The sequence below is a fragment of the Toxorhynchites rutilus genome, chromosome 2 (assembly GCF_029784135.1).
Source record: "Toxorhynchites rutilus septentrionalis strain SRP chromosome 2, ASM2978413v1, whole genome shotgun sequence".
In the NCBI taxonomy this organism is placed as follows: domain Eukaryota; kingdom Metazoa; phylum Arthropoda; class Insecta; order Diptera; family Culicidae; genus Toxorhynchites; species Toxorhynchites rutilus.
Window position 1 is genome coordinate 44100710 of NC_073745.1, and position 25894 is coordinate 44126603.

A 25894-nucleotide genomic window follows, 5' to 3' on the forward strand; every position below is an offset into this window, starting at 1 on the left:
TAGAATTGATGAAACAATTCTACTTATTGATATTACACATTTTTATCAAAGCAAAGTGTAATTGAACGATCTTATAATCACACCCAGCGTTGCCAATGTTCCAGTTTAAACTGGATTCTTCCAGTTTTTTTTACTCGATCCAGTCAAACAGTTAAACCCTAAAATCTTCCAGTTTTTTCAAATATTATCCAGTTTTATCCAGTTTTTTATATGTGTGCTTCAGTCTTACCCATTTTATGTAAAATCAATTCAAAATGTATAAACAATATCCCTAACTCACCCTTCCTATCCCTGGCCCTACTTAGTTTTTTTTTACATTTATCATTCGTTCGATTCAATTTGCCTTTACCTTGGATTGATCTTTCTTTTATTTTACACTCAACTCAGTATTATTTTTTTCTTGTTTACTCTTCCGAATTTCTAGGTCCTCCTAGTTGAGACTAATTGAACTACCATTTCAACTAGCAATGTTCATAGTCTTACCCAAATAGGTCCATAGAGCCCGTGTGCTATGCTGGCTTTGAGTTTATATAATCATCAAATGTTATAGGCCCTCCAAATCATTCTAAATTTCAGAAGACCTTAGTGTCAATGAGTTCCATTGACTTTGATTGATATGAACATAAAACCCAACTAATCTTGTCCCCGTTTACATCAATGGGATATTAGTTTTTAATGGTCTCTCAAAGGATTTTTAATTCTAAATAGCATTAATATTACGCATGATCTAAACTCTCCTATTTGTTGTATTTTTCGAAAAAAAATACATAAGCACTATAGTGTTTATTTAGCAAGTATGTATACTACGGATATTTTTCCAAAAGTATATTCTCGAGCAGGAGGAAATACTTAAGGATATCTCATTTTGATCTTGATACCCAAATTTAGTTTGGACAAGTCTGATATAAAAGTAAAATATTAATGAATAATATCAAAATTGGAATTTTATAATTTAAATACCACAGTAACACTGGAGCAGTGTTGCTTTGGTATTGAATGTGCTCTTTTTAGAATTGAAATAATATTATGGAACCCAAAGAAAAAATATTCTAGAATTTTTATACATAGTTCACTGCATACATTAGTGCAGAAAAAGAACAGGATTTGTGTTAAATTCCGTGTCCCTATGCACCTCAATTAATCTGGACATGAAATGTCATGAAGAACATGATGGACATGAAGCGAAAAATACGAGATTTTTCAAGTTTTACCCAAATGAAACCGTATTTTCTAGAAAGAAAGATCCTCAAATATTGTTTTACAGTAATGTTCGAGTAGTGGAAAACATCATTTTGATATCCTCGACTTATATGATTAATTAATTTTTTATTTCGTCGTTTTATGAACTGCATATGAATACGACACGAAGCTTCAAAGAAGATGATATTTCTCAATCATTGGAATGGGTTAAAAATCGTTAAAATGCAATCTTTTTAAAATAAAACGGTTTTACAGGATCCAGTTTTCTTCCAGTTTTTTGAATAGCGATTTTTCAGTTTTTTGAAAATTATTATTGGCAACCCTAATCACACCGACGAGAATTAAACGTTCGTTCTCTCACTGGAGCTTTTGCATCGTTAGAAGCCGCTTTGAATGAATCATTAACTACAATCAATGAACTACTAACAGTGCAAGATCACGTAAACATTAAGTTAATTGTCTACTACTGGAGGGGGGAAATTCCCATCGCGACGTGCCAATTTGGCTTCCCGTCCACCCTCAACCGAGCGTACGCAATCGTTGATTCAGTTGCACAACCCCATCTCAGCCCAAAGGAAGTATTTCACCCAGTTCGTTAACAGTTTCATTCTTAAAGTGCAAAGCGTCATAAGTTCTGGTGCAGTGATGAAGTTATCTCCGATAGCAGGCTTCATTTTTGTTGCCATTTTAAATCTAGCCATGGGAGCTCCTCAAAACTCCATTCCTTACACACTTCCGTGGTTCTGCTCTCAGAATGAGAGCAGCGGTGGATTTGGCAACTGGCTTCGAGGGGTCGTCCAAGTGTGGCTGCCACCAGCTGTTTGTGACCTTGGGAAAGCGACCAGTGAAGCATCAGATTCTCTGATTGGAAACTTGGGAATCGTTTAAGTTGCTGAAAGAGTAGAAAGTTTGTGTCGAGAATCGAATATTGTTAAAAAATAAAATCCGATGTTGAATAAAATACATAGTGATATGATTTTTCACGATGACAATTCTGGTGAATCTAAGGATAACATCACTCAGTTTTTAGAGGTTACTGAAAAATCACTCGCCAATTATTGAAATGCATATTCTCGTTTGATGCCAATCAACAAAGTATTAATGTATTAATGTGGACGCTCGTTCAGTTGTTGTTGTCAATATGTTTATTTTTCCACCGGTATGAATAACTCAAAGTACGCACGTGAAAATGCCTTTTTCTAGACGTCAACAATTCTATCCTTAAATTTAGTATGGCATCGCGTATGTCGCACGGGTGAAAAATATTTGAAACATCTTTTTGACCCCATTCTGACTCATAATAATACCCAAACAGAGTCAGCATCTGCGGTTTCAAAATTTTACCAGTACTTGTTGTTTTATTTACCTTGTTGTTTTGTTTGGTCACAAACCTCGTCCAACATTTCGTCATTCGTGTATTGTATCATAGTCTACAAGCATTTGGCTTGACTGCTGCAAGGAATTTATTGTTGGCAGAATCGCATTTCCTAATTGTGTGCACACGCCACACTCTTTTCAGATATTTTCGACGTTAATGATGTGTATCACAGGATTCGGTGCCAAGTTGTACATCAATCTTGCGCAGTATTGACCCCAGGGTCTTCGTTGGTTTGTATCGTCTACAATCGGGACTATCAATCACACTAACGGAAGATTCATTGTCTACACTTCTCTAATCCCATCAATTGAATAATCATTACCCACCCATAGTCATCAATCCGCCACCCATGGCAGCAGAAATCAATCGCCAGAGGTGTTGACAGCGGTATTAATCTTTCACCAACCCAAAACATACACACCGGAATGTCGCCTCCAAGCGCCGCTTTGGCATTGAACGTGAACTGCATTTCACACAAGAAACGGTTTCGTCCGAAAAAAAAATACAACTGAGCAAACCAGAAAACAAACAGCTCCCATCCTCGACCTGGCCGGCATTGGCAGTTAGATGATGGATGGAAATGTTGGGCGTGGGATAAGGCGGAAAACTTGAACTGACGTCATCTTTTTTTCTCTCCCATTCGTGTTCTCAAATGAGGGATGAAAAAAAAATTTTCCGACGGACATTAATCTGAGTAATCCCGTCGAAATGATGATTTCCTATGCAGTTTCTTAAATTCACACTGGAGGTCGACTTAATTTGGCGAAGTCGTAAAACTTGATCTCAAACATGAAGATCAAAGAAATAGCTTTTGAAGATTGTCGCTCTCGAGACATACAGTCAGACAGCAGGATAATCATATTGGCGACACTTCGCTATAAAGCACGCTAGCTGCAATTATACAACAGAATCGTTGCAGGAATTAACTAAATATCTTGAAAACGATAAATAAAATACATAAACAACACTTTATTAGCATTATTAATTAAAAAGAACTGTAATACTACGTATCTTTACCGAATTTGATTGAAGAAAAATATCACACTCATATCTAGCGTTGTAACAAATCGTTGGTATCACGCTCTACCGGTTCTCTATTTCAGCATAAGATTGTTTCTAAACAATGGCGAGAAGTCAATTATAGCTCAGAGTTTTCTATATATAACCACGCCGTTTTGCTGACGCCGTCAACTAAGTGGAGACAGCGATCCTACTACAAATGATAGACTGCTGTCGCAAAACTGAAACCCAATAGTTGTTACCCGTATCCAACCTGATCAAACAACCATCGTGTTGCAATTATTTTGCAACAAATTTGATTTTCATTTATCAATGTATGAAACTATATAATGAAAAGAGTTTGTCATATTCACTTTTTTTTTGGTTATTATAGTTTATAATTTTTTTGCGAGTCTTGAAGGATACAGAATAAGGATATGTTTAGTTCATAATTTAACTTATTACAATAAAACGGAAGAGTGATGAACGTAACCGAGATAAAATTCAGTAATCGTCACATGATACAATCTCCTTTATTCTGCGCGGTGAATGACGTGAGATGGCTCGAATCACTTGTGTTACTCTATTCTGGAAGACGAATATGAGGAAAAAATTATCTCAAGTAAACACCGATTAACTCTCGCGGTATTTCCGAAGATGAATGGCGTGGCTGGAAATTGTGATTAGATGAGATTTGCCCGCTAAGCTATTTTTTACGATTTATGTGACGATTTCAATTTGACTATCTTGAACACTGGTGAAGCGACACGAATTCCAAAACCTCCAGCTCGAGAAAGTCGACTCGACCTATCTTTTTGCTCAAGCTCGCTATCATTAGATTGTCAGTGGAAGGTCATCAATGACCCCCATGGTAGCAATCACTTGCCAATCAATATATCAATCAAGTGTAGCCCGCAATCCACTGAACCTTCTCGAGTTCCATTTGGTCTAACAAGGAACATCGACTGGCAAAAATTTGCAACGGCGGTAACAATTGGTGTCGAATCAATAGATATACTTCCACCATTGGAAGAATATCGATTCTTCGTAGATTTGATGTATAAAAGCTCATTGGAAGCACAACAAAAATGTTCCAAGTGCTCCGTTTAAAAGAAAACCAGCCACTCCTGACTGGGACGACGAATGCACAAAATTATATTTGAAAAAATCTGATGCTTTCAAAGCTTTTCGTAGACATGGAACATCCACACACTTCGAGGAATATTCGAAGCTTGAAATACAGCTGAAACAATTAATTAAAGCAAAAAAAAAGGTCTTTCTCGTGAAACCTCAATACGTACCTTGTAGAGGGTAGCTCGCAACATGCGTAACCGCTCATCTACCAACGAGAGTGAAGTATACTCCAACCGATGTATATTCGATTTCGCTAAAAAGGTCTGTCCAGACTCAGTTCCAGCCCAACATATTCTTCGAGAAACGTCTCCAAGCGGTGGACCTCTGGACAGACCATTCTCAATGCTGGAATTTTCTATGGCTCTTCTTTCATCGAACATCTCTTCACTTGGAAGCGATATGATTAAATTCGTTCTTCTAAAAAATCATCCCGATATCGCGAAAAGACGCATGCTAGACTTATTCAATACGCTACTAGAAAACAATATTGTGCCACCCGAATGGAGACATATCAAAGTAATAGCAATTCAAAAGCCTGGCAAACCAGCGTCTGACCATACCGTCATACCGTCCGATTGCTATGCTCTGGTGCATTAGAAAATTGTTGGAAAAAATGATCCTTCGAAGACTCGATCAATGGATCGAGACAAATAATTTGCTATCAAGTACACAATTTGGGTTTCGTAAGAGCAAAGGAACAAACGATTGTCTAGCGTTGCTTTCTACAGATATTCAACTGGCCTTTGCGCACAAGGAGCAACTGGCTTCAGTATTCTTGGATATTAAGGGAGCTTTTGATTCGGTTTCCATAGAAATTCTGTCAGACAATCTGGACAGATGTGGACTTCCTGGAATTTTTAATAACTTCTTGTACAATTTGTTGTCAAGAAAGCGAATGAACTTTACCCTTGGACAACTGACAACTTCCAGAAATAGTTATATGGGTCTATCCCAAGGCTCATGTCTCAGCCCCCTTCTTTATAATTTTTATGTGAAAGATATTGACAGTTGTTTGGCAGAACAATGCACGCTAAGACAACTTGCAGATGATGGTGTGGTTTCCGTCAGAGGTCCCCATGCCGAAAACTTGCAAAGACCATTGCAAAATTCCCTAGATAACTTTCCTTCTTGGGCAAGGAACTTAGGGATCGAATTCTCGCCGCAGAAAACAGAACTGGTAGCGTTTACTCGAAAGCGGTTCCCAGTCCAATTGCAACTCAAGCTTTTGGGAAGAAGCATTACCCAATCATTGACCTTCAAGTACCTTGGTGTCTGGTTTGATTCAAAATGCACTTGGAATACCCACATTACGTATTTGAAGCAAAAATGTCAAAAAAGGGTCAACTTTCTCCGTTCGATTTGCGGTACGTGGTGGGGAGCTCATCCGGGAGACCTCATAACGCTTTATAAAACAACTATTCTATCTTTTCTGGAGTATGGCTCTTTCTGCTTTCTGTAAGCAGCTAAAAGTCACCTTTTAAAATTGGAACGAATTCAATATCATTGTCTGCGTATAGCCCTTGGCTGTATGCACTCAACGCATAACATGAGTCTCGAGGTTCTGGCAGGAGTAACTCCTCTACAGAATCGATTCTGGGAACTCTCTCTCAGAATACTGGTGAAATGCGGAGTCACGAACACACTCGTAATTGAAAACTTTGAAAAAAATCTTCATCTAAATATATAATCTCGGTTTATGAGAATTTTGTTACCACTATATCTCGTCAGATATTTGTCTTCCATGGTTTACTCCAGACCGTGCTCACTTCAACATCAGCAGTTCCTCAATTGAATACGATCTGTCGATGAAACAAGCTATACTTGGGATTTCAGATCAGCTTCGACCAACTTTCATTCCCCGTATTTTTAACCGAAAGTACCAAAAAGTCAATTGCATGAAAAGATACTTCACTGATGGGTCTCGCCTCAATGGATCCACTGGCTTCGGTGTTTTCAATGAAAATTCGAGCGCCTTCCGTAAACTGCAGGAACCTTGTTACGTTTATGTTGCTGAGCTGGCATCAATCGACTTCGCATTGGGGATGATCTCCAACAAGCCTGCAGACCATTACTTCATTTTCTCGGATAGTCTCAGTTCGCTTGAGGCTCTCCAGTCGATGAAAACTAGTAGGCACCCATCTTATTTCCTCACAAAAGTGAGGCAGCAGATGAGTGCGCTGATCGAAAGATCTTATAAGTTAACCTATGTATGGGTCCCTCTCATTGCTCAATTCCTGGCAATGAGAAAGCGGGCACTCTCGCAAAGGTGGGTGCCCAGGAAGGCGAATTGTTTGATAGACAGATATCATACGATGAATTTTTGCAATTACTGCGTCAGAGTTCCCTCTTGAGTTGGCAAACCGATTGGGACACTGGAAGTCTTGGGCGGTGGTTATATTAAATTATTCCAAATGTTTCTTCGAGAGCGTGGTTCAAAGGTTTGGACGTAAGTCGTGACTTCATTCGTGTAATGAGTAGACTTATGTCCAACCACTACTCGCTAGATGTGCATCTCCACAGTCTGTCGGTGTGGAAACGGTTACGATGACATCGATCACGCAGTTTGGCAATGTACGGATAATTACGCAGCCAGAGAGTACCTTTTGAATGCCCTTGAGGTCCAAGGAAGACAACCCTATGTTCCTGTTAGAGACGTGTTGGGAACTCGCGACATCTGCTATATGCAGTTGATCTATATGTTTATGAAACGGTCTAGTATAAGTATTTAATGCTTTTGTGTTTTTCTTTTTCGTTATTAGTTTGTTTGTCTTGTCCCCCCATCCCATCGTCGCCCACCCTCGACAGATAGTCGAACACCAGATGCTATCCCTGGTCATTATGGACAATGCTACAGTGCGTGCGGCAGCTCTCGGTTGAGACAACGATACCTCATATCCACATCCCTAACCTGACCCGTCCCACAAAAATTGTTGCCCCTCTAACCTCGAGTAAACCGCGAGTAATCGGTCGAAACCTACTAAACATAGATTTAAGTTGAAATTCTGTATAAACAAATCATGAATTAGTGGCTCCGCAAAGCTCATGCGATTGAGCCTTACAAATAAATGGAATTGGAAAAAAAAAATTGCCCGCTACTAGTTATTATCGACTCGGCAATAAAATTGGAAGTAAAAAATAAGGTGACTTACAGAATAGAGCGAGTACTTTTGACACAACTACTGTTATCTCAAACCACTCGCAGCGGAAAATAGAGAGTAATATACGAGGGCAGTTCGATAAGTACTTAGTCTACAAAAAAAACAAAAAAAAAATGGAAAAGTGACGATTTATTTTTCAACATAATCTACTATCAGCTCGATACACTTGACCCAGCGATGCTCCAACTTTATTTAATCCATCTAAAAAATACGGAGAATACGGTGGATGGGGCAGCAGTTCGTAGTGCAATTCGACCAATTTCCACAAACGGTCAAAACAAAACTACGAGTCCGATTCGGCTGAAATTTTGACAGTAGCCGTTTACGAGAATGTACTACACGATAAGTAATCTCTCTTGCGATGCTGACACCATCGGGCGATGAGGCTAAGTACTCATCGGACCGCCCTCGTATATATTCTTTTAAAAAATATCACGCCAACCAATATCAGAACTGAATTGGTTGCTACACACAAAATAAATACTTTTTTGACATTTGGCATTTACTGTTTTTTTGGCATCCTCATACATTACTTTAAATTAACTTAAAAGAATGATTAAAAGATCTATCTGGGAAAATCACACTGGGACAGCATTTACTCTAGTGAGAGGCGAGTTTGTGTACAATACGTATATCGTAGAGTTGAAAAATATCAGACACTTTTCGCTCACATCAAAGGTGTCACGTCAAAATACAGTCGTTTATGCTCTTCGTTTTAATCTCAGCAAAAAAAAGGTCTCTTTCGTGTATACCTATAAGATCCAATTTCATTATATAATGTGCTACAATATTCTCGTGCATTGATATGACGGCACCAGTGGTTGTATGGTTGTGTGGAACAGCCTCACAAATCAGCCAGTGTGGGTTTCAACCTCAGTGTCTATTTTTGACAAAAACTTTTTTTTTCGAGATGACAGTAGATCTCGACGTTTCATTCAATTTTGAGACATTTGGACAATTTTTGAGACATTTAAAAAAAATCGTTAACTTTATTTGCATGTAATCCACTTTTTTCGATTTTCAAAAAACTCAAACTCGCAATCACTTTGCGCCACTCTCCCTTAAGCCTGATTGAGGTGGTGAGCATTTTGTAACTTTTCGAAATTTAAAGGTCGATTTTTTCTTATACATTCATTGGTACTCTAATGCATGCATTATCCGGTACAAAATCCAAGTGTTATCCTCCCACTAATCTGGCCGTTTGCGACGTATTTTTGAAAATTTGAAGGCTATTGGCTTGAGCATTTCTTGATAGGGAGCAAAGATGTTTGCGTCAATCAGATGGAAGTATTTCATTTTGCATTTGTAATAAAGGGTGTGTCACATCAAATTGCATCACGGAAAAAACGCTGTAGAAATTCACCCAGTAGACCGATCCTTTTGAAAATTTTAGACAGTAAAATAAAAACTATTAAACAACTTTTGGCATTTTCTTTTTATTCATACTTCGAGCCCAAGCCCGTATGCTCGCACCTTCCTCTTTACCCCGTCCATAAGGTTCTGTACAACGTCAGGTTGTAGTTTTTTTTGAACAGAAATTCATTTTCTCTTGAAGTCCGCCTCCGATTTGACAACTTTTGGGTTCTTCCGGAGGGCCTGCTTCATAATCGCCCAATATTTCTCTATTGGGCGAAGCTCCGGCGCGTTGGGCGGGTTCATTTCCTTTGGCACGAAGGTGACCCCGTTGGCTTCGTACCACTCCAACACGTCCTTTGAATAGTGGCACGAAGCGAGATCCGGCCAGAAGATGGTCGGGCCCTCGTGCTGCTTCAATAGTGGTAGAAAGCGCTTCTGTAGACCTTAAGGTAAACCTGCCCGTTTACCGTGCCGGTCATCACGAAGGGGGCGCTCCGCTTTCCGCAAGAGCAGATCGCTTGCCACATCATGTACTTTTTGGCAAACTTGGATAGTTTCTGCTTGCGAATCTCCTCCGGAACGCTGAATTTGTCCTCTGCGGAGAAGAACAACAGGCCCGGCAGCTGACGAAAGTCCGCTTTGACGTAGGTTTCGTCGTCCATTACCAGGCAATGCGGCTTCGTCAGCATTTCGGTGTACAGCTTCCGGGCTCGCGTCTTCCCCACCATGTTTTGACTTTCGTCGCGGTTAGGAGCCTTCTGAACCTTGTATGTACGCAGGCCCTCCCGCTGCTTGGTCCGCTGGACGAATGAACTTGACAAATTCAACTTATTGGCGACATCCCGGACTGAACTTCTCGGATCACGTCTCAACTGCTTAACTACGCGCTTGTGATCTTTTTTACTGACGGAGCATCCATTTTTGCCGTTCTTCACCTTCCGGTCGATGGTTAGGTTCTCGAAGTATCGTTTTAGTACTCTGCTGACCGTGGATTGGACGATTCCCAGCATCTTACCGATGTCCCGATGTGACAACTCCGGATTCTCGAAATGAGTGCACAGGATTAATTCACGACGCTCTTTTTCGTTCGACGACATTTTTCCAAATTTACGAAAAATTGACAGTGAAGCATGGCCAACGTCATCTATACACTCTTATCTGATTATAAGCGAAAGCTGAAGATATAATTCCTAAAAATTAAATTTCTACAGCGTTTTTTCCGTGATGCAATTTGATGTGACACACTCTTTAGATGTCTGAATTTTAACGATTGATTTTTTTTGTAATTGTATTTGAAATATTACACTCGAAAATGCATTAAAAAAGTTTAGTTCTTGCTTTACGTTCGCAAGGTCTTCCAAGGAAAAAACAAATAGAAAAATAAAATTCTAAAATTATTTACGTAGGATGTTCTTTTGTTTTATTTTGAGCCGATAATGTGGTAAACAGCGATATTATTTTCAAGTTTGCTTTAAACATTGTGTTTTTCTGTGAAATGGAAATGAAAGTTATTAATCGTTCATTCTGAGAGCACGCATATCATTTTGTTTTTCTAGTACAATTTGCGATGAAATGCTCTTCTATTTTACTTCAAACTTTGATCGATCTGCTAAAACAACGGCTAAATATGTCAATAATAAACAGGGGATTTTGGGGATACTAGGTTAAAACACTATACTAGGCTAAAACAATGTCTGTTAACATTAGAACTTACTGCAATATTCGCAAAATTACAGAACATTACAGAACAAGTGTTTTATAACACTAGAAAAAATCTGGTCTTTGGCACCTTTTGGTATTGTTGTCCTCCACACCTACACACTCAAAAATTAAAAAAGGAATTACAGCATATTTTGTTCACGAATGTGGAGATCAAATGCAAATCGCCCGGACCTGACATAGTGAACGCGATGCGATGCGGATTTCAATGCGGCGAAGCTGTTTGTGGAGTGTTTAGCCGCGAGTGAACGCAAGTGATGGTTGCCAGACGATTTTCATAAATATCTTCACAATCGAACTCATCGAACGGAAATAAAAATTGAGTTGTTAAATTAATATCTTCGTTTTATTCGATAAATCATAACCCTTAGTCTAATTTACATAATGCATATAATGAAAAGCACTTTTGATGTTGTTTATATTTATTGCAATGAGTTCTAAAAAAACACAATATTACGTTAGGGGATTTCCATTTACCATGTTCACAGAAAAAAACAATTCTCAATATCGTTGACCGTGACTTATCGCAAAGCATTCAGGAAAATACATGCAAATGAAAACGAAAATTGCCGTTGATTGAGTGAATAAAAAAATAACATAAGACACTTGAAAAAAAGTAACCGAATGCCACTGAGAAAAATGTTTCATTTACTGTACTTTCAATTTAGATGTTCGGTTGAAGCTTTTTTGAGAAAAATATCGCATACATAAAATTTATTACTAAATTAAATATCTCACAATTGAACTGTTTACGAAATTAAGATATGTTATCATATCTGGCATCCTTGTGCTGGGATGTTTACATGTAGAATGGAGTTGAATGAAACATCAAAAAACGTGCGATCTTAAGCGATCAATATGTCATAGCACACGATGAGCTCCGATTAATCGCTCCACATCGCACCGCACCGCGTTTACTATGTCCTCGGCCTAAGACCACTTGGTACCAAACTAGGAAAAATGAAAATGTTCAGATTTAAAATCACAAATTCCCAGTTTATGTTTGTTTTACCAAGTGTATTGCCTTTCATTTACGAAATGTCCGTTTTCGAAAAACCTTATTTTAATTTTTTAAATGCGTTTATTTTTTTACGTACAAAACTTCAATTATGTTTTCTTCATATATTAAACTTGTCCAGAAGTCACTTATAGAACATATTTCTATAGGAGATACCATTTTTGAGTTATATCGTTAATTAAAAAATGTGGAAAAGGTAAGAAGTTGTTAAAATTTTTTTTTATGATGCATGGATGATTTGTAGTCAAGTATATTGACTTAAATTTCACGACCATTAGATCCATTCACATTTTTTCCATCATCTTTTTTATCAAATTTGAGTTTTAAAAATGCATTATTTCGGTGCGATGCTTGAAATACATTCTGTCAAATATATACAGAGAATTTGTAATTTTAAATCTTCCCGCTGAACATTTTCAAATTTTTTTAAAAGTATTTTTGTCAGTGATCTTAGCATCAATTTTGAGCGGGATCTGTCATTTAGTTTGTTTACAGCGTCATTAAGAACAAATTAATATTTTTTTCAGCTCGGCGATTTTTGATACGATGTTATCTATTCGTTTTGAGGTATTTGAGAGAGAATTCGTCGCAAACGGCCAGATTTATGGAAGGATAACGTTTTTGCAACACGATATTGCACCAGCTCATCGATCGATAATTGTGAACGAGTTTTTGATCAAAAATGGCACGAATGTGATCGAACAAGCACCATGCTCTCCAGATATGGCCTAATGTGACTTTTTCCTATTTCCGAAACTCAAGTTACTGCTTCGTGGGACCCGTTCTGACAGCATTGAAGACATAAAAACGAATTTGCAGCGTGAACTTAAGACAATTCCTGAATACAGCTATAAAAAGAGTTTCGATAACTGGATTGTTTTGGAAAAAGTGTATTGCTTCAGAAAGGGACCTATTTTGAAGGCGATAATATAAATTTAAATGATAAATAAAGCATTTTCTTTGAAAACGCAAACTATCGGTATATATTCGACAGAATGTATAATTTTCATTTTTATATTTTTGTAAATATTCAGACAATTTCCTATAATTCAATTATAGAACACACTTCTGTGGTTGCCGTTTTTGAGCTATATCGTTAAAAAAATGTCCACTCTTTCCAGAGAACAGTCTAAACTAATCTTGGAGAAATTAAATATGCAAATATACTTAGTTTTCTATTATCTTCACATCTACAAACTTTGAATGTATTCTGAAAGGGTGTTGTCAACATCGAGACGAGTTGAAGTGAAAGCACAATTATTCTCTACTAATACCATTTCGAAAACAATCGTAGCTAATTATCGTACATAACTGAAATAAAAAATTAAAAAGCCAGGCCAGGCAATAAAACCTCTTTCTATAGAAGAGGCTTTAACACTAAACCTATCGATGCATCATGTATGCCTATTCCTACCATAGCGGGTATGCGGCTATGTACAGCGACAAATATATTATTTAGCATAGTTTGTACATAGAAAAAACATTTCTTTTTTTTTTTCAAATAACAATTCGAAATTGTTTATTACTTAAATTAAAAAAATACCAGAAACAATAACAATGTTTTCAAATTGAATCCCTAATTTAGAAAATAAAGAAGCATATGCTAACTTCAATCACCGCATGTTTTACAAATTATTGGGTTCACGGAGGGACTTTTTCCACACACATATTTGTTTCATTTGAAACAAACATATGAAGTTTTGCCACGCGTGAATTGAAACTTGAATTTGTTGAAGTTTTCTGTATAATTTCTGTTTTCTTCTTAATGTTCATGTTGGCAATCCTTGGCTAATTGAAATAAAAACTGCAGTAAAAACTGCTGCAGGTATTTGCCTGTGGATTTCCTGCATAAAGTCCATGAGTTGATTCCAGCCTCTTGACCTTGATAATGAAGAAAATCTGCGCACGCCATCTTTGAAATTTCGATTTCATCGAGTATTTTCTTGCCATTTGATTCGTCATGTCCACACCGTATTTAGTATGATTGTAAAACCTGATCGTTTCAGGTATATGCTTACCGTTTTTTAATGCATATAGATTTATGGTTTGAACTCTATTTTGTTTGGCCTACTTTCGTAAAAGGTAAGTGAACAATGACTCGATTTATATAGTTTTTGTTGAGAACCATGGCCTACAATCCTTCTACTGTTTGGGGAATTTTGGTAGTTCTTCTTCATTTCAGCGGATAGTTTCAACAATAGTGGTTCTTATTTTTAGTGATTTTGCATCCTCTGAACAATCTGGTAAATCGCATAATTTCACAAAAGTCATGTCCGCTCAACTTTTCTAAAAAAGCGGACCCTATTTCTCGTTCCATAAATATGAGATGTTCAAATTGTTTGCCTTATATGGGCCACGTGCATATAGGAAAGCAATAAAACAATTGATTTTTGCAGGATTAAGATCGCACGTTATTCCCAATAGGCTTCTTCTTCTGTACATTTTCTATGTTCTCCATTATACTATTCTAAATAAGCAAAGTAAATGCAGTTCTTACTTAACCCATCATAATATTTCGTTTGGCACGTGAAATAGCACTATGGCTTGGGTTACAGTAAAGCTCGCTAGTCTATTAATCGTCGGCAAAACAATTAATACTATTCATTCACAAATACAACACAATACAGCAAAATATGTGAAGCAATAGCAAAAATGTGTAATGCAACGGTTTTGTATATTGCACGGGTTAAATGACTCGTTGTGATAGTTAAGGCAGATTACATATATTCCTCAGTAAAAAGAATTATAGGAGGTTGTGTTCAAGACACGACCGCATTGTTGACGCAGAACTACGCTGTAGTTTAATTCAAGTCGCTTGTTCATAACTGCGGATATTATTTTATAATCCTACGAACATTTTGAAATAACCATCCTACCAGTTTTGTCGCCCTGTAATGTTTTTTTTTATTGTAGAATAATTTGACGATTATTGTATAGGGTTGGGGAAAAAGAAATGTCGTATTTCTGATCGAAATTTGACGCTTTATTTAACATACTTAAACATCCAATTTGAATCAAATATGCGCCGTTTCGTTCGCAAACTTGTTGCCATTTAGAAGGCAACTTCATTATCCCCCGCTTATAATACCCCCCTCCTTATTTGCATGAAACTCAGACAGCCAGTTTTCGCAAGCCTCTTTTAAGGCCAAATTAGTATCACCAAGAGCTTTTTGCATGGACCGGAAGAGATGATAATCACTTGGAGCCAGGTCCGGACTATACGGTGGGTGCAATAAGACATCCCAAGATGTGCTCAAGAGCTGCTCACAGTAGAGAACTGAGTTGAGGGTCTGGCCATAGTTGAGCAGCTCATAGTGGATAGTGGATAGTAGAACTAAAAAAAACTAAACAATAAAATAAACTCTATGACCCGGTACTGCTCGCGATAGGTAGAAGAGTGAAACAAAAACATGAAAAATACGACGCTAACTTATTTGGTACGACTGGCGCGAAACAAACAGAACTAATTATGGCCACTGATCTAAGTCTAACGCAACTCTCGAATATCTTCTTAGATCAGCCTAGCAGTCTCTCAAAACTGATTCAAACATTGTGGATGTTGTATTATCACAAGTTCATTAAGCATCCGTGCATGTTGAATTTAGTCTGGATTAGTCTGATAAGTACGAATCTTTTTATGTATTTTATTAAATCGATATAGCTCAAAAAATGGGTCCTGCTGAATTTTCAAAAAAATAAGAAAAATTATGAATGAATTGTCTAAAGAATTGATCCTTTAGCAACAAAGTTCAGAAGATGGAAAATGGTGTTGGTTTGTCGGATTTTGGGCGTTCTCACGCAACTAGTAAATGCAAATCGATTTTTCTTCATGAAAATCACATGTAATCAAGACGAGTTTGGGTTTGTTGACAAGCCCCAAGTCTGTAGTTGCTAACAATGCCATAAGGCGTTCAATTTGTAATTTTTTTTACGTTTTTCAAGTATTTTCTTCAAAGAGAAATTATGATCATGGTTTGTCTGGTTTTAGAAATTAAAGAAATTAGAATTTAAAAAATAGTAGATGTTGCGCTGTCTAAACTAGTCAGATTGCTCAATTCAGATGGAATCATTTGTTTGTTTCAATACAAAATGTCTGTGAATAATCTCAAATCAAAATGTGTTATTGAACCAAGCTTAGGCAAGGGATTAGTAACCGTTTCCGTGTTTTTTTCAATTTGACCTTGTCGGATGCGAAATCCCTCACATTCTTCCGACGCCAAATAAGCCCCACTTGACGCGTACAGTTTTAATTGCCCCGAACCATCTCAACAGAACCTGGTACAAATTGCTCCACTCGACACAAGGCGATTTCGCATCGAAAATATTTCAAGCACATGAAATTTGTACCCCAACAAATCTGGCAGCCCACGATGGGGAATGTCGGTAGTGTCTCGATTACGATCTGTTCGTCTGAATTACACTCGTATATCAGTCAAGATTTTGTCAAGGATTCCTCAACAATTACCTTTAGAATATCACTCTGGAAACTCGGATTGATGGGTGGTCGTACGGGTTCCGCCGAACCACAGCAAGACATTCTGCTGGCTGATTACTTTATCCGCTCAAATTAATTTCACAATTACGCAATGTGATGAGTAAATCAGAGACGTCACAAGTTATACGCTCACGTTAATTCACTCAATTGCTATCTGCGCACAGTTTACTATCTCACATAATACATTCACGCTTTGTTTGACCACATTTGAGGGGCCGAAATTAATAACATATCGAGTGTTCACTTTGTTTCGCAAGAGGACAACGATAACAAAAAACTGATTTCAGACACATTTTTCACATATATGCTTTCGTGTATTCATCTTCTACACTTCACTTTCCTTCGAAACTGCAATTGGCAACATCCAGGATCGTAAATATATCTGCGGAGAATATATTTCGCAACGGGAAACAAAAAAAATCCTAACAACGCAAGAAAACTCCCGCGCGCGCACTGAATTCGTCGAAGCTTCTCGAGTGACTCTTCAAAAGTGACTGGCACAGTAATTGATTCGTTTTTCGCAAAGTTAGTCGTATTCTAATTATAGGTGCTTTTTAGAAAATTTATTATTTTATTTTCATCGCAGTCAACCAGCCAAAAGCCATGAGCAAATCTTGGTTCTCTTAGCCGCCAAAACACACAACAACAGACCATGGGGTGTCTATTGGCTCGATTCGCCACTGTTTTTTTTTTGCCCTTTCTCGATACTTTTATTGCACGCGCACGACTCAACTCGGCGAGAGGATCGTGTGATCAGAATTTTTGCCTCGAATATATGCCGTTCTCATAACCCAATTCCGTGATAATACCGAAATTACTGAACGCAGCCGATAGGATCCACCATCGAAAAGAAGCAAAACGAAGACCATGCGTCCGCATCGAAAGACGTTACCCGATTCACTGATCCCACCAGGGAGAGCCGAATGGCGGCGTTCCTTCCTCGTGATACGTGACAGTGACAATCACGAGCGGAGTGATAGACGCTCGGTGTATGTGATGATGGGATCACCAGAATGATCGCCACGTCTTCACGGACGATTGTGTCTGCTGCTGGTGGCGTTTGGTGTTGAACAGCGGGTCAGTTACAAGCGTGCCACGACGAGAGGGACAGGTATCACATGCCAATGTTTCCCTCGTCGTCGTAAGATCGGGTTGAAAACACGAAGGAGAGCGAAATGTGTGAATCCGTTTGGTAAAAATTCAAACAAAGATTATGATTTTAATTTGAAAAGGAACCCTAAGGAAAGCGGAAAGGGTTGAAGGTGTAATCTAGGGCGCGGGATTATCTATCACGATAATAAATATCCAAAGTATAATATAATACAAATGTACAAAATTAATACAAACGATTGCTAAAATTCACGATTGGCGAAGAAATGAGTTATAGAATTATTTCATTTATAATAATCTACTTTCCTCATTCTTCAGCATTTTTCTAGCAATTGAAAAAAAAACTAAAAAAAATATCAATAACGAGGTCATCGTCCAAAATAATTGAAAAGTAATTTGTTAGTTTTATTGCACTTTTTCTATACACATAATTCGGCAAGTTGGCATGCTCTTGTTTGTGAATCATTTGAAAAACACTACTTTAAATACAACAATGTTAGTGAGTAGTAAGCTCTTGCTCCTTTATTTTGGTCTTGGACAGCAAATTATCTGACCACTGACTACGTGTACACATACTTCCAGATGTATAGTTTAATCATTTCTGCATTGTTTTCACGCTGGAATATCGTATTTACACCTTATTTTCCCGCCCTTATTGGCGTTATTCGCGGAAACCTTGCCACTCAATTCCGCAGATAATCTGTAGATTTATTTTTATTGACATATTTCGGAGTCTTCCGCAATTTTTTTTTTTTCAGTTTCACTCTAGACAGCGAGCAGTTATTCATTTTATTAGTTTCTACCGGGTTTTTCAATAAGAGCGCTACAAAAAAAAATTTTTGAATAAAACAAAAACGGTTTTGGATATCAATGAAATTCTTTATTCATGTGAAAGTACATTTGATGCCATTATGTATGGAACTCGATTTCTGCATGGCCACCACGGGCACGCTTGCAGAAGTCCAGACGCTGAATTCAATTTTTGACGGTTTTCAAGCATAAATCGGTTGATACTGGAAATCCGGATCATTTCCAAGCTGTTGCTCAGCCCAATTCACGAACATATGACGCTTCTAGTGGTCAAGCGGCTTCAGTTCTTGATTTCGTTTAAATACATAGTCCTAACCCTAACTTAACTTTTTTGTCTATAAGTTTCCTTGTATTTCAATCAAAACTTTATACATAACATAAAATCATCGTCAGACACAATTTTCGTTCAAGATTTATCCCCCAATTGCAAAGATTGTGTTGCGTTTGCACATCGAATACATTTTTGGTATGTGGAATTAACTTTCATTAAAAAAAACTTTGTTTTAAAAGCGTGTTTATTCCACCCGAATATCCATTGCATATTACGGAAATGGAACACGGAGCTCAATTTTGTCTATATTGAATTGCGTCGCAAGCACATTTGCACAATTTGATTGGACTTGAGTCACACGGATTTCAGACTGTAAAATTGCAATCCGTTCGAATAATTCTGACTCTGACGCTGTTACGGCGTTGCTCATGATAGTGTTTCCCAAGTGAGTGTATTCTTCCTTAAGCCACTTATGTTGATAAGGACATGTCGACCAAGAATTGTTGATATAGCTCACGACATCATATAATGACATCATACGATACACATAAAATTCATCGAGCGCACTACTTTATTTTATTTGTCTGATATAGCTATTCATAAATATTATTTCAAAATGAGTAATGATGTTCATAATGAATGTAGTGCCTGTGGCAGCCTATAGATTAACCATGGAACTCGGTTTCGCGAAAAATCCGCACCGCGTATCATTCAATCGCGGATAATCGGGGTTCTACTGTATTTTGTACTAACAATTATTATATTGATAATAATAACAGGGAAACCACGCGATCCTCTGGCCGCGAATATCTTACTAACTGAGAGGAGGCGACCGGCGATCTTGTTGAACTCTTTTTATATAGTGAAAAATATACAACAACATTACGTCTCTTGGACACCAAGATTGGACACTTAAGGAAAAGGGCATTTAATTATTATTTTGAGTGTTTTTATAGCGATAGAAATTGCTACGGATTGGATTTTTTTAACCATAGACTATGGAAATTTTCTGAGACCCTTTACTTTGTATTCAACGCTCAAATCATCTGTTCGCAAACAATGATCTTAAGGGAGTATCCTCGTCTAGAAATTTGAAAAAAATCGAACCGTTTTTTCTTCATGTTTCTGAAGCTTAGACATTAAAGAATATACACTAGACAGGATTTTTTTTGAGTGATGCAGTTTCTAATCTAGTACGGCCATAACAATTAACCTCAAACGCGTTTTTCTCGAAAATAGCTTTTCTCCAAACTGGCGTACACGATATCTCAAGTTCTATTGAACCGATTTATGTCGGATTTATGTGAATGCAATATGTATGCATTTCTCTATCGCATGAACCATGAATTTAACTATTATTATTTTTTAATCGGGAAACGTAAAAAAACTTTTAAACAAAACATGTCAAACATGTTTTTCACTTGTTCGAGTTTAGGCGATAGCGGCATCTTTACTGATTCAGAATCTGTTCGGAGATTGAAAAAACATCCGAAAATCGTGCCTCTACCCTAGAATACCTCCTTAAGTTACCAGAAGTTATTTTACTGGCATATAAATGCAAATCATTGTATCCACAGCAGGTGATTTAGCGACGAGGGGGAAACACCTTCCGATGATATTTTCTTTTCTATCACTAACTTTTTTATATCATTCAAGCCAAATTCGCACGGAATAGGATTGGCATTTTCTTATTGTTTACATTCGATCGATGCACCTGATTGGGCAATAAATGAAAATATAAACCAAATCGCCCATTTGTTTTCAACACCATTCGAGACGTGTATGTGTTTATCTTAAATGGCTTATTTTGAGCAAACAATTTGGCAAAGTGGGCAACGTGAGTTGAGAAGTAGCTTATTTTTCCAAGTGCCACACTGAATCAAAAACAAACATTCATCAGTTCGATGCTCATTTGTCGGATTAATGAGGTGCGAAATTAATTAACGTTGGTCAAACCAAGCAGCCGATCAAATAATGTGGGAGGAAGAAGCAGGTGTGCGTATATCTTAATGTTGGTCATGGGGAAACCATCACTTGGAATGAACAAGAATTAATCGTCCATTGAAGAGATGCGACAATTCGTATCTATTTTCAACTGAAAACTGTTTGATCGGTTGCAGCTGTGACTGGATAAATATGTCGAACCGAAAAAATGCACATATTCTTAATGAAAAAAAAAAAGATTATGTTGTTTGTTTGTTGAAGAATGGAGAAGATTGAAAACAACGATGTTTGTTTTTAGTTGTCTTTCGTAGTCAAACAACGTGATTTATTAATGAAACATTTCGCTTGGAGAAAACACCATGCGTAAATTCCAGCTATTAGCGTTTTTTTCTATTGTTGATATTCTGCATCACAACAAATCGTACAAGACGTATCACCAAACGATTAATCCTATGAGCACAGTTAAAACATCTGTTGAGCTTAACACCCTGGGGTTGGGCTCAAGTAAATTGATACTATTCATATCACAAACACATCTACCTATAAAAGAAATTAATGCACAATTCGTTAACCGAACGGAGCCGGAGTTCGTCCATATCGGCAACCAATTAATGAAATTATAAAACATCGTCTTCCCACTTGATGCTTCGGTGTGAAACGGCTCATTACACTAGCCGAGAAAAATATGTCGCTAAAGAGGACACTTCATCACGTACAAAAGCCGGCTTCATCGGTTCATGCGTGTGTAAAACGTGGGGAACGGAGAAAAATCCACCCGTGTCATGTGATGTCTACGAATAACATCAACACCTTTAGCTGTGTGAACATTTTGCTTAATTTTTCCCAAAACAGGTGTGGATTTTTAAAGACTTGTACTTACGTCTTCAATTGGACACTGGTTATCTAGAGGCACTAGTGGTTTTTCCGGTACCGGTCGTGTAGCGTAGTAGTAGGCCGTCGCTGCGGCTACTCCAGTAAGAGCGAGGGCACCTCCGGGCCCTCCAACGTACTGCAGGCATCCGTCGAGTTCATCAACTGGTGAGGGGTGAGAAAATAAAATTGTCGTTAGTATCGCGTAGAATTGTATTATCAGTGGAAAAATATTGTTGCGCATTTTTCCGCTATAATTTTCACGATTACGCCTGAGGTTAGGCAAGGAGTGATCACAAGCTCAGCTTAGTGTTATAGCGAAAATTGCAGGATAGAGTGATTCACAAGGGATGATGTTTTTAAAGCTGAGTAATATGTCGGGTTGTTCGGAAAACATTTTTGTTGGCAATGATTTAGGATTGGGCGATCTTTAGAAAAAGAAAAAAAGAAAAAGATTTTCTGAATGGTGTAGGGATCGATTCACTGATTAAGGTAGTAGCCCGGTGTGACGGGTTCAAAAAATCGTTTTTTTGCACATTTTTCGGAAGAAAAACATCTCAAAAATATACTCAAAAAATTTCAGACCGAAATTTTAAATATTTTCAAAGTTATAGCTAATATAAGAGAGCGCGCCGTAGTTTGTATGAACGCGTGTGACAAAACTTTAAACGCGTTTTTCTCAAAACCATGTTTTAGAAATATCGGGGAAGCACTGACTCAAAACTATTCAACTGATTTGGCTAAAAATTTTACCCGTTATTCTATTACGCAACCTTGAAAACATTTATTTTCTCGATAATAAACTATTTTATTTAAACAATTTATCAAGAAAAAAAATAGATTTTGAGAACTTTTTTCAAGAGTCCGCCATTTCGTTTTAGTTTTATTTAATGTATATTGTAGGTTAGTTCATTAAAATCAAGTCTGCATAATAATAATCATTTTGAATTTTTTATTTCAGATGACTTCGGAAGGCTGTGTGTTTTCCCGAACCAGCTCATCTTCTTTTCGAGGACTCTTCTCTGACGTCAAATATTAAAAACAAATTGTAAAATAATTGTAAAATAAACTGAATTTTTTTTCTATATTTTAAAACACTAATAAAAATCGATCTTTGAAAAATGGAATGATTTTTTCCAATTTATTATTTGTTATATACAAGTGTTTCACATTTCTATTCAAACATTAAAGGTATTTTATTTTGATTCTCATTATGAAGGTCAAAAAAAAATTTAAAGCCCACAAAAATAGTATTTTCCATGGTATTTATCTTGACCATCATGCAATTATTTAACTAAAAAAATGAATTGAAATTAATTCCATAACTGATATTCATCCAGAACTCCGCTGACAATAATCTCATAAAATCCAACCGTGTCATTAGTCTGGGATTCAGTCGAAATTTTGGAAGTAGCCAGTTCTTGAAAAGAATGCTTCCGCTGGACCATAAATATAAATTGTGACCAGGGTTGCCAACTATAATTTGAAAAAATCAGGGAGAATAAAAATAAAAATCAGGATAAATCAGGACAGCTCAAATTGGGTTGTCCGAAAAGTTAATGTCAATTTTTGGGAAAACAAAATCATCATTTTCAATCAGAGCATTATAATTTAATTTCATATCCATAGTTCTGTTATACAATCTTTCGCCATCTTTCACACAGTTTAAATAGTCTATCCTCCCAAAACATGTATGCTTCCTCGTCGAAAACTGCTGCGAGCTATGGTATGGCTCACTACAGTCAATTGCAGTGAAATCATTATTCAAATTTTCACTGAATTCATCGTCCATGCTTTGGAATGAATCTTTGCTCAACAAATGAGGAAAGCATATCAGCAGTCGAAGATTTGTTGAATTTTTCTTAATTTTCATGGGAGTCCCATCATTAAACTTGATTCTACTTACTACTACTGCCCATGATTGCATAGGAGACGTAATCGACAACACCATCAGTGTTGGGAAAATGCATTTTTGTTGTCTTTTGGCCTACAAGCATAACCATAAAAATTTCCGATTTAATGATCTGTCCAGTTGAAGAATATTATCGGCAAAAAGAGGGCCTAGCTGATTTGGCGGACTATAACATATTATTTCCATTTGGAAAACGCTTGCGTCTATTTATGCGGACAATCAATCGTTTCAATGCACATTTGTCCGCATAGCTAGATGTAATCACCAGGTTGATCTGTTTGTAGCGTTAGTATTTACATTTCCGATAATAGTCAAAACGTGTCCGTAGGTAGTTTCAGTTGTTATCGGATAAAATTAAAAAGGTTTGGAAGAAATTTAATGAGATGTCTGGAAAATGTGCTCTTGATTTGTTGTGAGACTGTGATAGTACTTTTTTCCTGAAGAATACTCTGGGATATGATAAGAACAGCAGGTTCGTGTTTTTTCAATTGATTAAATTTGTAAAGACAATCTGCAATGTTGGTAATTTCAGCAACACCGATTTCACGATCAATCGAATAAAGATGGTGGAGTGACTTACTCCAACGGTATGAGTAAATGCTGAGTATGTGGAATAATTCAATGTTGAATCCGCGGAGTTATAATGCTAAAAACAAATATTATTTTAATTTTACTACTGATCTGATTGTTTCATTATCTACTTGAAGTTTCAAATGCAGGAACTTAGCAGAGTTTCAATGGTTTCTTATATTCATCTATTCTCTTCTTCTTCTTCTTCAATGGCACTAACGTTCCTAGAGGAACTTCGCCGTCTCAACGTAGTATTACTTGCGTCATTTTTATTAGTACTTAGTTGAGATTTCTATGCCAAATAACACGCCTTGAATGCATTCTGAGTGGCAAGCTCTAGAATACGCGTGATCACAGTGCAAGTCGGAGGAAATTTCTTTGACGAAAAATTCCCCCGACCAGAACGGGAATCGAACCCGAACACCCGGCATGTAAGTTATGACGCTAACCACTCGGCCAAGGGAACACAATTCATCTATTAGGAAACATCAAATAATAAGACACTATCGTGACAGACATGTTTGGACTCTACAAAGAATGTGATTCAAATGTAGATTTAGCTCATAGCACATAATACTGAAAATTGTTGATTTTCGAACGAAGAATGAAAGCTGTTATGGAACTACGTCTGTTATGCGGACAAACAGTGATTTTTCGAAAACGTTTTTTCAAAATTGCTCAAATGTTTTCGAACAAAAAATGTTTGTTTGCATGTTGAGCAAACGTATTACATTGTGTAGAATGCGAAACAGCGAAAAAGTCGATTTTGTTCATTTTGTCGTTTACGTCTCCTATACAAACATGGGCAGTACATTGGGGATATATCTACACATTATCCTCAATACAGCAATTTTGTTCCTCAAACTCAAACTCGTTGTAATTTCATAAATTCGACAACAAGGTTTCATGAAATTCTCTCGCACTGTTTTGAAAAGCCACGAAACAATTTAGGGTAGAGATAAAAAAACCGCAGAACTATCTAATAGAAAGCTTTGGCATGGAAACCAGTATATTTATTATGAATAATGTAAAGAGTTCAAAAATCAGGAAAAATCAGAATCATTTCAGAATAATCAGGATAAATTGAGTGTTCGTCAGGATATCAGGGAGCGTGCTAAAAAGTCTGGGAAATTCTAAAAAATTAGGAAGGTTGGCATCTCTGCTTGTGACCACTTGTTTTGTAATGACCAAACATACAAAACTGTTTCTCCTAAATTCACGATCACTAAAAAACGCTTTTAATGCTTTTTATGATTCAATCTAGGACTTTAATCACTCCAATATCGATAATTCAGCCAAACCAACACAGATTCATCATTGTTAATCATTATCATTACTAACCACTAGCTGATCCGGCAAACTTCGTCCCGCCAAAAATTTGTTTTTTGTTATCAATACCTTCAAACATACACGTTTTCTTACTACGAGCAAGTTAATAGGTACAATCGCAGAACTGTTCATTGATTGATCCTCTAATCGACCCCGTTGAATTTACCTTTTACTATATAATTCCTTGTATTTCTAACAAAACTCATCATTATAATATCACATTATTTTCAGACACAATTCTCGTTCAAGATTTTTCAAACACTTGCAAATAACATGTTTCTCCGTTACATGGAATGAATGTTTTATACAGAAAATATGATAGAATATAGACAGCTCTAAATCGGACAATTCCTTCCTCGAGTTCCGCTCTTATCAACACATTCGGTGATCCATTTTTATTTATATACATAGAATAAGATATAGGAGTGCGTTTTATCACATAAAAAAATCAATTGTCATGTTTGGTTGAAATATGTGTATTATTTTTACGGGACCCCCTCTCCATTTCAGAGGAGGAATTGGTGTCATACCATCTTAGGAACATTTCTCATATTCAAAAACCTTCACAAGCCAAATTTGGCTCCACTTGATTGATTAGTTTTCGAGTTATGCAAAAAATTG

At 37.0% G+C, this 25894-nt stretch overlaps 1 protein-coding gene across 9 annotated transcripts in view; it reads right to left on the reverse strand.

Moving 5' to 3' along the window:
• Positions 1–25894, reverse strand: part of LOC129764776 (long-chain-fatty-acid--CoA ligase 6) — a 77824-nt gene that overhangs the window by 18862 nt on the left and 33068 nt on the right. For 8 of the 9 annotated variants that reach the window (XM_055764248.1, XM_055764252.1, XM_055764251.1 and 5 more), the window contains one exon: positions 21473–21627. In XM_055764248.1, the coding sequence (XP_055620223.1) occupies positions 21473–21627 (155 nt within the window). Of the gene's footprint in view, positions 1–16427; positions 17346–21472; positions 21628–25894 lie in introns of those variants that run through there. The other variant, XM_055764254.1, reaches the window with a different exon arrangement.